General features: G+C 42.2%; 2 protein-coding genes across 2 annotated transcripts in view; one reads left to right on the top strand and one right to left on the bottom strand.

Annotated features, from left to right (window-relative positions):
• LOC124134013 (probable ATP-dependent RNA helicase DHX35) overlaps positions 1-7,783 on the top strand; it is a 159,030-nt gene extending 151,247 nt beyond the window's left edge. The window contains exons 24-25 of the mRNA XM_048397717.1: positions 4,141-4,252; positions 6,126-7,783. Of these exons, the coding sequence (XP_048253674.1) occupies positions 4,141-4,252; positions 6,126-6,182 (169 nt within the window). The 3' untranslated portion in view covers positions 6,183-7,783. The remainder of the gene's footprint in view (positions 1-4,140; positions 4,253-6,125) is intronic.
• A 5-nt stretch (positions 7,784-7,788) lies between these two features.
• LOC124133983 (ribonuclease P protein subunit p40-like) lies at positions 7,789-15,337 on the bottom strand. Its single transcript, XM_046498592.2, has 8 exons — positions 15,208-15,337; positions 13,987-14,125; positions 13,597-13,665; positions 11,633-11,734; positions 10,071-10,196; positions 8,951-9,152; positions 8,277-8,408; positions 7,789-8,000 (listed from the first exon to the last, which is right to left on the bottom strand). Exons 1-8 carry the CDS (start codon positions 15,325-15,327, stop codon positions 7,802-7,804), a joined length of 1,089 nt encoding a protein of 362 aa, XP_046354548.2. The 5' UTR covers positions 15,328-15,337; the 3' UTR covers positions 7,789-7,801.
• Between the last annotated feature and the right edge of the window lie 81 nt (positions 15,338-15,418).

Raw genomic sequence — 15,418 nt, 5'->3', positions numbered from 1 at the left:
TGAGTAGGAATACCAACATTTCCTTCTAAATATCAGTCCTCATCCCTTAATCTGACCTCAGTGGTGAGTGAAAATACCAACATTTTCCACTAAATATCAGTCCTCATCCCTAAATCTGACCTCAGTGGTGAGTAGGAATACCAACATTTCCTTCTAAATATCAGTCCTCATCCCTAAATCTGACCTCAGTGGTGAGTGAAAATACCAACATTTCCCACTAAATATCAGTCCTCATCCCTAAATCTGACCTCAGTGGTGAGTGAAAATACCAACATTTCCCACTAAATATCAGTCCTTGTCCCTAAATCTGAACTCAGTGGTGAGTAAAAATACCAACATTTCCCACTAAATATCAGTCCTCATCCCTAAATCTGACCTCAGTGGTGAGTGAAAATACCAACATTTCCCACTAAATATCAGTCCTTGTCCCTAAATCTGACCTCAGTGGTGAGTAAAAATACCAACATTTCCTTCTAATATCAGTCCTTGTCCCTAAATCTGAACTCAGTGGTGAGTAGAAATACCAACATTTCCTTCTAATATCAGTCCTTGTCCCTAAATCTGACCTCAGTGGTGAGTAAAAATACCAACATTTCCTTCTAAATATCAGTCCTCGTCCCTAAATCTGAACTCAGTGGTGAGTAGAAATACCAACATTTCCTTCTAATATCAGTCCTTGTCCCTAAATCTGACCTCAGTGGTGAGTAAAAATACCAACATTTCCTTCTAATATCAGTCCTTGTCCCTAAATCTGAACTCAGTGGTGAGTAAAAATACCAACATTTCCTTCTAAATATCAGTCCTCATCCCTAAATCTGAACTCAGTGGTGAGTAGGAATACCAACATTTCCCTTCAAATATCAGTCCTCGTCCCTAAATCTGAACTCAGTGGTGAGTAGAAATACCAACATTTCCCTTCAAATATCAGTCCTCGTCCCTAAATCTGAACTCAGTGGTGAGTAGAAATACCAACATTTCCTTCTAAATGTCAGTACTCATCCCTAAATCTGAACTCAGTGGTGAGTAGGAATACCAACATTTCCCTTCAAATATCAGTCCTCGTCCCTAAATCTGAATTCACTGGTGAGTAGAAATACCAACATTTCCTTCTAATATCAGTCCTTGTCCCTAAATCTGACCTCAGTGGTGAGTAAAAATACCAACATTTCCTTCTAAATATCAGTCCTCATCCCTAAATCTGAACTCAGTTGTGAGTAGAAATACCAACATTTCCTTCTAATATCAGTCCTTGTCCCTAAATCTGACCTCAGTGGTGAGTAAAAATACCAACATTTCCTTCTAAATATCAGTCCTCGTCCCTAAATCTGAACTCAGTGGTGAGTAGAAATACCAACATTTCCTTCTAATATCAGTCCTTGTCCCTAAATCTGACCTCAGTGGTGAGTAAAAATACCAACATTTCCTTCTAATATCAGTCCTTGTCCCTAAATCTGAACTCAGTGGTGAGTAAAAATACCAACATTTCCTTCTAAATATCAGTCCTCATCCCTAAATCTGAACTCAGTGGTGAGTAGGAATACCAACATTTCCCTTCAAATATCAGTCCTCGTCCCTAAATCTGAACTCAGTGGTGAGTAGAAATACCAACATTTCCCTTCAAATATCAGTCCTCGTCCCTAAATCTGAACTCAGTGGTGAGTAGAAATACCAACATTTCCTTCTAAATGTCAGTACTCATCCCTAAATCTGAACTCAGTGGTGAGTAGGAATACCAACATTTCCCTTCAAATATCAGTCCTCGTCCCTAAATCTGAATTCACTGGTGAGTAGAAATACCAACATTTCCTTCTAATATCAGTCCTTGTCCCTAAATCTGACCTCAGTGGTGAGTAAAAATACCAACATTTCCTTCTAAATATCAGTCCTCATCCCTAAATCTGAACTCAGTTGTGAGTAGAAATACCAACATTTCCTTCTAATATCAGTCCTTGTCCCTAAATCTGACCTCAGTGGTGAGTAAAAATACCAACATTTCCTTCTAAATATCAGTCCTCGTCCCTAAATCTGAACTCAGTGGTGAGTAGAAATACCAACATTTCCTTCTAATACCAGTCCTTGTCCCTAAATCTGACCTCAGTGGTGAGTAAAAATACCAACATTTCCTTCTAATATCAGTCCTTGTCCCTAAATCTGACCTCAGTGGTGAGTAAAAATACCAACATTTCCTTCTAAATATCAGTCCTCATCCCTAAATCTGAACTCAGTGGTGAGTAGGAATACCAACATTTCCCTTCAAATATCAGTCCTCGTCCCTAAATCTGAACTCAGTGGTGAGTAGAAATACCAACATTTCCCATTAAATATCAGTCCTCGTCCCTAAATCTGAACTCAGTGGTGAGTACAAATGCCAACATTTCCCACTAAATATCAGTCCTTGCCCCTTAATCTGACCTCAGTGGTGAGTAAAAATACCAACATTTCCCTTCTAATATCAGTCCTTGTCCCTAAATCTGACCTCAGTGGTGAGTAAAAATACCAACATTTCCTTCTAATATCAGTCCTTGTCCCTAAATCTGAACTCAGTGGTGAGTAGAAATACCAACATTTCCTTCTAATATCAGTCCTTGTCCCTAAATCTGACCTCAGTGGTGAGTAAAAATACCAACATTTCCTTCTAAATATCAGTCCTCGTCCCTAAATCTGAACTCAGTGGTGAGTAGAAATACCAACATTTCCTTCTAATATCAGTCCTTGTCCCTAAATCTGACCTCAGTGGTGAGTAAAAATACCAACATTTCCTTCTAATATCAGTCCTTGTCCCTAAATCTGAACTCAGTGGTGAGTAAAAATACCAACATTTCCTTCTAAATATCAGTCCTCATCCCTAAATCTGAACTCAGTGGTGAGTAGGAATACCAACATTTCCCTTCAAATATCAGTCCTCGTCCCTAAATCTGAACTCAGTGGTGAGTAGAAATACCAACATTTCCCTTCAAATATCAGTCCTCGTCCCTAAATCTGAACTCAGTGGTGAGTAGAAATACCAACATTTCCTTCTAAATGTCAGTACTCATCCCTAAATCTGAACTCAGTGGTGAGTAGGAATACCAACATTTCCCTTCAAATATCAGTCCTCGTCCCTAAATCTGAATTCACTGGTGAGTAGAAATACCAACATTTCCCTTCAAATATCAGTCCTCGTCCCTAAATCTGAACTCAGTGGTGAGTAGAAATACCAACATTTCCCTTCAAATATCAGTCCTCGTCCCTAAATCTGAACTCAGTGGTGAGTGAAAATACCAACATTTCCCATTAAATATCAGTCCTTGTCCCTAAATCTGAACTCAGTGGTGAGTAAAAATACCAACATTTCCTTCTAAATATCAGTCCTCATCCCTAAATCTGAACTCAGTGGTGAGTAGGAATACCAACATTTCCTTCTAAATATCAGTCCTCATCCCTTAATCTGACCTCAGTGGTGAGTGAAAATACCAACATTTTCCACTAAATATCAGTCCTCATCCCTAAATCTGACCTCAGTGGTGAGTAGGAATACCAACATTTCCTTCTAAATATCAGTCCTCATCCCTAAATCTGACCTCAGTGGTGAGTGAAAATACCAACATTTCCCACTAAATATCAGTCCTCATCCCTAAATCTGACCTCAGTGGTGAGTGAAAATACCAACATTTCCCACTAAATATCAGTCCTTGTCCCTAAATCTGAACTCAGTGGTGAGTAAAAATACCAACATTTCCCACTAAATATCAGTCCTCATCCCTAAATCTGACCTCAGTGGTGAGTGAAAATACCAACATTTCCCACTAAATATCAGTCCTTGTCCCTAAATCTGACCTCAGTGGTGAGTTAAAATACCAACATTTCCCTTCAAATATCAGTCCTCGTCCCTAAATCTGAACTCAGTGGTGAGTAGAAATACCAACATTTCCCACTTAATATCAGTACTCGTCCCTAAATCTGAACTCAGTGGTGAGGAGGAATACCAACATTTCCCTTCAAATATCAGTCCTCGTCCCTAAATCTGAACTCAGTGGTGGGCAAAAAAAAATATTTACACAGCATTAATTTTGTTTCTACTTGATCTCTGTGACACCCAGTTATGTTAAGTTAAGAGCTTCAACTTGTCATGTGTTTGATGTTTGCCATGTTGTGTTGCAGGGTGGTGTTTAATGAGGTCGTGCAGACTTCTAAGGACTTCATGCGTGACATGACGGTCATCAAACCAGAATGGCTGTGTGAGCTGGCGCCACATTTCTATCAGCTCGGCACAGTAAGTCAACTAATGGGTATTGTTGAGGAAGAACATTGTAGAGGGAATTATTCTGCTCAGGGTTTGGTCATTACCTAGACTAATACTTAGTCTCTGAAAATATAGGACTTTGATAGAAACAAGCAACTACATTTTAACTGATAAGAAGCCCCTGTGAGATAGGAGATTCAGAACCTGTGGAAAATATAGACTTGTTTCATTGAGAGTTGTAGGATTACAGTAAGGGCTGGGCGGAAGTGAAAATAATATGGTTCAAAGACTGTGAGACAGACGATATGATAACCTTATCTTCATTTTAAGGGGTTTGGGAAATGTTGGATATTTTTGGCTTCCGTTTTAGAAGTCTTGGTGTTGCTTAATTCAACTTGTCATCAAACCAGTTGTTTGCTGCTTTATGCTCCACTAGCAATATTCCAGCTGTGTGATGGCAGCCTGCACGTAACCAAGTCCAGTGATTGATACATGTACCACACAGTCAGCGTATGTGGACAGGCAATCCAACCAAGTTCCCCACCCTCAATCATCAAGTCCCCTGCCCCATCCTCCAAGTCCCCTGCCCCATCCACCAAGTTCCCCACCCTCAATCATCAAGTCTCCCCCAACCCATCCACCAAGCTCCCCACCCTCAATCATCAAGTTCCCCCCACACCATCCACCATTCCCTACCCTCAATCATCAAGTCCCCCCCACCCCATCCATCAAGTCCCCCCCACCCCATCCATCAATCATCAAGTCCCCCCCACCCCATCCATCAAGTCCCCCCGCACCCCACCCCATCCACCAAGTCCCCCACCCTCAATCATCAAGTCCCCCCCATCCCATCCATCAAGTCTTTCCCCACCCCCCACCCCACCCCATCCACCAAGTCCCCCACCCTCAATCATCAAGTCCCCCCATCCCATCCACCAAGTCCCCAGCCCCATCCACCTTTTAACATCTTTTGGTATGACACGGCCAGAGATCAAACCCCCGAGCTACCGCTCTCTGGGCAGATGCTCTACTACTTGACCACACAGGTGGTCGTTATCATCAGGGGTTGTCCATGTGTCTATACATATCTGTATGGAAGTATAGGCCCCGTGATGGTGTCAGGGACACAGGTGGCCAAGTCATGTAGAGTTGTCTCCCTTTGGTGTGCCAGAAATCTATGATCCAGAATCCCAGCTTCGCCCTGAGTATGTTTCGTTTGTCAGCACCATACCCATGCTTGTGGGTTTCACCAAGGCGGTAATGTCTGAGACCTGCATTAGGTCCCCAGTACCCCATGCTTGCTCTTAGAGGTGGACCAGGTGACTTGATGGGTTTGTGGGTTTCACTAAGGCGGTAATGTCTGAGACCTGCATTAGGTCCCCGGTACCCCATGCTTGTGGGTTTCACCAAGGCAGTAATGTCTGAGAGCTGCATTAGGTCCCCGGTACCCCATGCTTGCTCTTAGGCTGTCAGGTGTCAGGTGACTGTCACAACTAACTGGTTTCCAGGCCCAGACTTGATAATTCATCAGCCACTGTGACATCACCGTACACGTGCAGGAAACAACATTCACTCACTCCAGCAATAATAGTTTAGGTTTTTGTGAATGTTTTGGTTTTTAAAGGGCAAGTAAAGTCATCACAGCAGCTTTGTAGATTTTAATACTTTAGGGCATACTTAATCACTCGAGAATTGACTTACACTATGTGAGTTCATTGGTGTATGAACCTTTATAGAGTGAGGGCCAAGCTGTATGATTATCAGGTCCTTGAAATTAACTTATTGACAAATGAAAATGACTGTAAATGGATAGTTGTTTGTTTTTGCTTGTTTCACCAACGACACTAAAATTAAGAATATTTAGATATGTTTATCAAGTTTCATGTTTGACTCTTTACTTCAGGAGCGGGAGCTTGCAAGTAAGAAGCTGAAGACTGACACAGACGAGGAAGATGATTGATGAAGCTCAGACTAGATAACTGAGCCGGACATGCCGACCATCCTTCAGCTGTCAAGCTGGACGAGGAAACCCTGTCCACATGTATTAATTAATGCGTAGTCAAGCGTAGGGAGTGTAGACAAAGGGAAATAACTCTGTTCTTTTGAATGTTAAAATGAGGAACATGGTTTGTTAGCTTCACCATAATGCTAAAACGTGATAAAAACAAGCTGAAGTTTATACCACAGAATTCTTATTACAACTGGTTGGCATGCCAATTATTGATGACTTTCGTTTGATGCTAGAACCTGTTAGGAAGGCTGTTCACTGTTCAACTTAGAACTGTCTGGTGTCAGGAGTTCTCAATCACACATTTCAAGCCAGTGTATTCCCCAGTATGAAGTATCTCAGTGGAGACTCATAGACTTAATGCCAAGTCCTTATTTAACAAACAAGACATGAATTTACCACAGGTATGACATCATCAATGAAATGTTGCGTTACTGTAAAATTGAAGAAGGGACATAGATGATCATGTTTTCGTATCGCGGATCCTCTCAGTTATTATCCTTGTTGTGGCAGCTCCATGCTCATTGGTTTATTCTGCTTAGGGCTTTCCTCCCACATTAAGCTGAATGGCTGTGGTCGAACTGAAAAACTGTTCAATGCAGTGTTAAACCCGCATCACTCCCTCATCCAGTTAAGACCTCAGTCACAGATACTGCTGACTATGTGTACGAGTTATGACCTCATTCAGTCAAAGGAGGAATGATAAAGGCCCTATTTCATCCCACTACAAATTATTGAATTTCACTTGATATTATGAAATACTGGTATGACAGTTATTGGACATTATTGTGGTTAAAATAAGTGGAAAAGCAGACTTTTTTTTAACTTCTACAGAATATGAGCATGTCGTAAACAAAGCTGTCTTTTTACTACAAAAGGAAAGTCATCATAGGTCCAAGACTTCAAACTTCAAATTTTAGGCTAAAAAAAGAATAGTCTTGGTTCTCAGACACCGCCCACATCATCATAAAGTCCAACGCACATTTCATTTATATTTCCTATTTTTTTTAAATTTATAAAATCTTTAAATATTCCGGGTCTCGAATATATGACTCCGGAAGTGAAATGCTACAATACTTAAGAAGAACATGATTTCAACAACAAAAATTGTAAACAAAATTCAGTTACATACTAGCTTCAACAACAACAACAAAAATCATCGCCCACCCGCACAATATTTTCAAAAGCCCTTGCCTGAGAACCAATTCTTGATTTTTTTTAAGCCTTTGTAAACACCTCCTGAAAACCTCGCCTTGATGGACCCATTTTAGTCTTGCCTATATATATATATATATATGTCTTTTGTTTTAATTCCAAAACATGTATGTGTTGAAGTGGACAAGAGTTACATACATTAAACACACCTGATATCTTTCTCAACAATGTCTAAAAATATTTCCTAAATTATACAGATCCTGTGTGCCAAAAAGGGCCTTTATCCATATCTTGTCCTGTAACGAGAATCTGTCCAATACTTGTAAGTTTCTCAACTGCCTCAGGAATGACCATTGTACGTATCATTGTCATTAACAGGAAATAAACAAACCACAAGACACTGTGTTGTTCCCAGTTTAATATCCTTCATCGTAGGTCGAGAAGGCCGAGAACAGCCAGTACTGCTGATCAGGAAATATGACGTATGTGTACAAGTTGTCTCCCCCTAGGTAGAAGCCGTGTTCTCGTTTGCTCCACGACACGGGAGAGTCGGCGAATCCGTGAACGGTGACCGCTGCCCAGGGGGTCTTGTTGCTGTTCTTCTCCACGTGAGATCTGAAATGATGGATGTGAAGATGTATTTGTTACTGCTGCAAACAACAAAGTCTTTGTGTTGAGTTTAATAGAATGAGCGAGTATGGTTTTACGCCGCTTTTAGCAACATTCCAGCAATATCACGGCAGGGGACACCAGAAATGGGCTTCACACATTGTACCCATGTGGGGAATCAAACCCAGGCCTTCGGCGTGACGAGCGAACGCTTTAACCATTAGGCTACCCCTGATTTGTTTGAAGGCTGTGAACCATATTCTATGTTTTCACCTATCTCACCTGACTGTGTCCAGCACTCTGTTGATGACATCAGGGGAGATAAATCCTGTCCCCTGGTGGTGACCGATGTCGTGTGGCGTGGACGGGTCAGGCGGTCGGTAGGTGTTCAGGAAGTCATCTGCTGCACCATCCCTGAGGATGAAGGAGTGAGTGAGTGAGTGGGTTGAGTTTAATGCAACATGTACTTGAATCCATAAAGTGACATGACTCCTTCCATGGATCTGACTCCTACCTGGGGTCTCAGTCCTACCTGGATCTGACTCCTACCTGGGATCTGAGTCCTACCATGGATCTGACTCCTACCTGGGGTCTCAGTCCTACCTGGATCTGACTCCTACCTGGGATCTGAGTCCTACCATGGATCTGACTCCTACCTGGGGTCTCAGTCCTACCTGGATCTGACTCCTACCTGGGATCTCAATCCTTCCATGGATCTGACTCCTACCTGGGATGTGAGTCCTACCATGGATCTGACTCCTACCTGGGATCTCAGTCCTTCCATGGATCTGACTCCTACCTGGGATCTCAGTCCTTCCATGGATCTGACTCCTACCTGGGATCTGAGTCCTACCATGGATCTGACTCCTACCTGGGATCTCAGTCCTACCATGGATCTTCACTGGATCAGTGCATTGGCTGTGTACATAAAGTCACAGGTGCATTTGAAAACTCACAATTTCACCGCACAAGAGACAGCTCCAAGCCAGTCGTAGGTAGTTTTGTAGCTGTCATCAGTTGTCTTCACGTTGCTGTCCGACAGTTCAGGGGTCAGTCTGTTTTTCAGCAATGATGACTTCTGCTTCACTCCAACTTGGGTGACATCATACCCATTGTTTTCAAAATATTGTTGAACGGAACTGGGGCAGATGTTGTTATCTGGTGCCGGAATATGACAATGGTTACCATGGTTACATTATTAAGACGTGCTAGCAGCATCAGATTTTGGTTGTGATTTCATCAAACTATGTTGTCTGTAGTGAGGTAAAACGCTTGGTGCCTGGAGCTGGCTCAAGGTATGACATCATCAATAAAATGCACATGCACATTAGAAACTGAGGGAAATCCAAAGACCTGTGAAGATCCGGGTAGAATAGGTCTTCAGCAACCCATGTTTGCCGTAAAAGGTGACTGTGCTTGTCGTAAGAGGCGACTAACAGGATCGGGTGGTTGGTTGGCTGGTTTGTTGTTTAACGCCACACTCAGCAATATTCCAGCTATATGGCAGCGGTCTGTAAATAATCAAGTCTGGACCAGACAATCCAATGATTGACATCATGAGCATCGATCCTCGCAATAAGGGTACGATTACATGCATCAACCAAGTCAGCGAGCCTGATTAACCGATCCTACCACCATCATATAGCTGGAATATTGCTGAGTGTGGCGTTGAAATCAACATTTACTAAAAACTTAACAAACCAACATGGAAAATGTGATGTTATCTTAAAGATGAATGTTTTACTGTACGTGGTTACAATATTAAAAGCGTTATAGAAAGCAGAAACACCCCCTTATTTCTTCATTTGGACAGCTAGGTTAAACAATCCCTGTTGTTTGTTTGTTTTTTAAGAACACACTCAGCAATATTCTAGCTATATGACAGCGGCCTGTGAATAATCGAGTCTGGACCAGACATTCCAGTGATTGATATTGTGAGCAACTATCGACACTGTTGGGATACGAAGACACACAATCAACTCGATCGTTATGGTTACTTCTTACGACTAGCATAGGTTGCTGGGGACCAATTGTAACCCGGAACCCCAACAGGGGTTACACTGTAATAGCTCGTACCATCTGGGGCCCATCTGACGAGGAAGTCAAACACCAGGTTGAGGCGATCCTTGAGACACCACCACACACGGTTGTAGTTCTTCCTCCCTGGCATGAAGCAGTCTGCAGTCAGGTCAATATGAACCACTGGCAACATAGAGACACAGAGTGAGTTGGGTCTTACTCCATTTGAACAGTATTCTATTATTTCACAGTGTCTGCTTAATGTTGAGTAATGTGTAATGTGTCTGGCATAAGAAGATTCAATGACAAACCCTGGCATAAGGGGATTCAATGACAGGTCCTGGCATAAGGGGATTCAATGACAGGCCCTGGCATAAGGGGATTCAATGACAGGCCCTGGCATAAGGGGATTCAATGACAAACCCTGGCATAAGGAGATTCAATGGCAAACCCTGGAATAACGGGATTCAATGACTAACCCTGGCATAAGGGGATTCAATGACTAACCCTGGCATAAGGGGATTCAATGACAAACCCTGGCATAAGGAGATTCAATGACAAACCCTAACATAACTGGATTCAATGACTAACCCTGGCATAAGGGGATTCAATGACAAGTTCTGACATAAGGGGATTCAATGACAAACCCTGGCATAAGGGGATTCAATGACAAGGTCTGACATAAGGGGATTCAATGACAAGCCCAGGCATAAGGGGATTCAATGACAGGCCCTGGCATAAGGGGATTCAATGACAGGTCCTGACATAAGGGGATTCAATGACAGGTCCTGGCATAAGGGGATTCAATGACAAGCCCAGGCATAAGGGGATTCAATGACAAACCCTGGCATAAGGAGATTCAATGGCAAACCCTGGCATAAGGGGATTCAATGACTAACCCTGGCATAAGGGGATTCAATGACTAACCCTGGCATAAGGGGATTCAATGACAAACCCTGGCATAAGGAGATTCAATGACAAACCCTAACATAACTGGATTCAATGACTAACCCTGGCATAAGGGGATTCAATGACAAGTTCTGACATAAGGGGATTCAATGACAAACCCTGGCATAAGGGGATTCAATGACAAGGTCTGACATAAGGGGATTCAATGACAAGCCCAGGCATAAGGGGATTCAATGACAGGCCCTGGCATAAGGGGATTCAATGACAGGCCCTGGCATAAGGGGATTCAATGACAGGTCCTGACATAAGGGGATTCAATGACAGGTCCTGGCATAAGGGGATTCAATGACAAGCCCAGGCATAAGGGGATTCAATGACAAGCCCAGGCATAAGGGGATTCAATGACAGGTCCTGACATAAGGGGATTCAATGACAGGCCCTGGCATAAGGGGATTCAATGACAGGCCCTGGCATAAGGGGATTCAATGACAGGTCCTGACATAAGGGGATTCAATGACAGGTCCTGGCATAAGGGGATTCAATGACTAACCCAGGATGAGGGGACTCAGCAGATACACATTCTCAGTAAACCCGATTGCTCATGTGTATGTACTGACAGACACAGGTAGGTATCTGTTACAGGTTTAGATACTCAGGAAGTACTCTCAACATTAAACACAGTTATAAGGGTGAAAGAGTAAAGCACCTACCATATTTGTTAGGTTTCTGGTGTCTTGGTGTAAAGACTGATGGCTTTCCTTCTAGGCCAAGTTGTTCATATGTGTCCTTGGTCACATTTAACACCAGTGTACCTGGAAATTGTCATAATCTCACATCACACTGATAATGTATTTATACTGGGTGAGGTGAGGTGACATGGGGTTTAACCTCGAATTCAACATTATTGCATGTGTGTGTGTGTGGCTGCTTCTACCAGGACTGATGTCAGTTTTATGCCCCAGTTTACCAACACAGTACACTGACTCCAAGCCAACCAGTCCTTTTTTTTTCCCTCAATGCCAAACGCCAGGCAACAGCAAGTACCATCTTTTAACATCTTTGGTATGGCACTTCTAGGGCGTCAAACAAGCTACCTTCCACTTGCCCCAAAGAAATTCAGTTTATAACATAAGTTGCAGCAGGATCACACATGGGTTTTTTTGCTTCCTGTCTAAGGTTTTATACAACGAGCCGGAGGCATAAAACCCCATGTACCCCGTGTGATCCTGCTACAATAAATCTATCTTACCGACATGTTTTAATATGACATTTGAAAAGAATTAAAACAAATTACTATTGATAGAAGACAGCTGTTTCATTGGGCTTAGGTTAACTTATGCTATGTCACGTGACTTCCATTAACTCAGAAAAAGCAGGACACTTTTTCCTATGAAGCAGGGTAAAAGGGATTTAATCAGCCTCTCAGAAATCCATGTGCAGCGTGACGTGCTCGTGGCAGGGTATAAGAAATTTATTGCTCCGCTGACAAATATATTTCCCTCCAAGGTGGGATACATAGTATTTTATCAAGATCACGTGGACCAAACAGATCTCATCATTCGGACATGGAGGTATGATAAGAGTATTTATAGTGGTGTTGTACACTTCTGGCAAATGGACCAAGAAAACCTGATTACAGAAGGTACAGAAGTTCACGTTGGTTTAGTGACAAAAACATAGAGGGATGAGGATGTGCTGAAAAAAACATTTCCTATTTATTACACATTTCCCTAAAATTTTGATACAACAGAACTGCTTCTCATTGTTATTGTTATTCTCAGAACAGTTTGTGATGCCCTTTTTGTATGACCTTGTACTTTGGAATCCATGCTGATAAAAGAATAATTACAACTCAGTCATAAACCACAGTCACATCTCTCTCATATCGATCATTCCAGTCATATTCATGTACACGGACACTCAGAAATATTTCAACAGTAAAAACCCGAATGAATGTAACCTACATTAAACCTGTCAGGACCTCATTGGTTGGTTGGTTTGTTGTTTTACGCCGCACTCAGCAATATTCCAGCTATATGATGGCAGTCTGTGAATAATCAAGTCTGGGCCAGACAATCCAGTGATTAATATCATGAGGATCGATCCACATGCATCGATGACATGCATCAACCAAGTCAGCGAGTCTGACCACCCGATCCCGTTAGTCGCCTTTTACGACAAGCATAGTCGCCTTTTCCGGCAAGCATGGGTTGCTGAAGACCTATTCTACGGATCGCAGGATCGCAAAAATCCAGAAATCTCCATCTACTGGAAACAATAAAATATGGAAAGACAAGAAGGCCAGCTGTAGTTTCACATTGTTTATCGCTTGAAATCAAACATGTCTTGACATATAACATCCAGCAACAAACTGTCCTGACCATGAAAACTCTTACACAAAGTCCTATTCATTCACAACTTTCTAAAATTCACCAACTGTCATTCCTACAATTCAAACACGCACCAACTTGGTTACAGTCACTTCCTGAATAGCAAAGCATTAGAGTTACCTCCCTTACATCAGTCACTCAGCAGTATCAAAAGGACATGACCTTACAAGATACTGACCAATATATTTTTTGAAACTGCATTCATCGAAACGTGTTGCAACTACACCAGACCGAAGGTGAGTGATGAGTAATTCAATATAGCTTTGATTTAGGAGACTTCTTACCACAGGGAAGTAGTGCCACACAGTCATCGACGTCAAGATGGCTGCCATGTGACAGGAAGTACATACATCCTGAAACCGTAAAAAATCAATCATGTACTTTCTATGTTTGGATGCTGTTTAATGCCACATACCGCAATATTTCAAGATATATACCTGCGGTCTGTAAATAATCAAAAATGGAAAATGGAAGGCTAGATTACTGGATTAACAGGTTCCTGAGTAACCAGGTGACTTTACAGTGACTTTCAGGTTTCTGTCATACACTGATGATGAAAGTATGTTATTTGTTCGAGATATCACAGAAATGACAATTAAATTTGTATATTTACATTATCCAAACATAATGATGAAAATAAAATAATTGGCATAATTTTTGTACACGGATGTAACCTTTCTTGACAAATGCCTCAATGAATTCCTTGTCTATGAGTCGAATCAGCGGCAGTCTGTGAACCAGGTAGGCTTCCTCATTGTCCAGCTGGCTGGAGATGTTTGGGGGAATAACCTCCCCTGGAAGTAGGATAGAAACCTGGCAGAAAAGGTCATAACTGAGTTAGTGAGGTTTAGTGAGTGAGTGAGTTTGGTTTTACGCCGCTTTTAGCAATATTCCAGCAATATCACGGCGGGGGACACCAGAAATGGGCTTCACACATTGTACCCATGTCGGGATTCGAACCCGGGTCTTCGGCGTGACGAGCGAACGCTTTAACCACTAGGCTACCCGACCGCCCTAGTGAGGTTTAGTAGCCCCTTATGTTTGGGTTGTTTGGTTGGTTGGTTTGTTGTTTAACGCCGCACTCAGCAATATTCCATCTATATGACGGTGGTCTGTAAATATCAAGTCTGGACCAGACAATCCAGTGATTGATATCATGAGCATGGATCCACGCAATTGGGATCGATGACCGTGCATCAACCAAGTCAGCGAGTGTGACCACCCGATCCCGTTAGTCGCCTTTTACGACAAGCATAGTCGCTTTTTACGGCAGGCATGGGTTGCTAAAGACCTATTCTACCCCGGATCTCCACGGATCCCTAATGTTTGGGTAAGTATCATGACTGTCAGCTTGGGAAAAAACTATTTTGCAACAAATGTTTGTATTTTTCTCATGTTTTTATTTCTGAGGTATTTTACTCGAAAGGGGGATCAAACCCACGATTGTAAGGGGGTGCTTGATTGGAAAGGGGAGCCAAGGGGCACACAAGATAAATAAATCAAGAGATAGAACCAGTATATGCCACATGCATTGGCTGCTGGGGACCTTTCTTATCTAGAATCCCCACAGGTTAATGATTGCATGTCATCGTCTCATGGATCGATGCTCATGATGTCAATCACTGGATTGTCTTGGCCAGACTTTATTATTAACAGACTGGCGTCATATCGGTGGAATATTGCTGTGTGACGCCTGAACAACAAACCGATATATGGGTCGTGTATGGTCCGACGTTTTTATAGGCGTATGACACATACTCTGTTTAGATTTTATCGTCTCGATACGGTCATCCCAACATGGTTTTAACCTAAACACGTTATTTCAACCATTGTTGAAAACAGATAACAAATTGCCTCGCTCTTAGACGTGTATGAAATTATGCCTAAATACCCACAGATGCATTAAAATAATGTTCTGATATAAATTTCTTATGTCGGCTGTTCTTGTGAAGGAAAGACGATTTTTCAAAGACGAGTTTCCCTGAAGGACTCGCGTTTGGAAAGGGCGCAGACATGTTTACATCCCGCACAAATGGTGTTTTTTATACAAAAGACGAACTCAATAAGGAGTCGAACAACTGCAAATATGGCCTCTGGTACAGCATC

This window comes from Haliotis rufescens, unplaced genomic scaffold, assembly GCF_023055435.1.
Source record: "Haliotis rufescens isolate VD_foot unplaced genomic scaffold, xgHalRufe1.0.p SCAF_17, whole genome shotgun sequence".
Lineage (NCBI taxonomy): Eukaryota > Metazoa > Mollusca > Gastropoda > Lepetellida > Haliotidae > Haliotis > Haliotis rufescens.
This window is presented reverse-complemented; position numbering and strand designations above follow the sequence as displayed.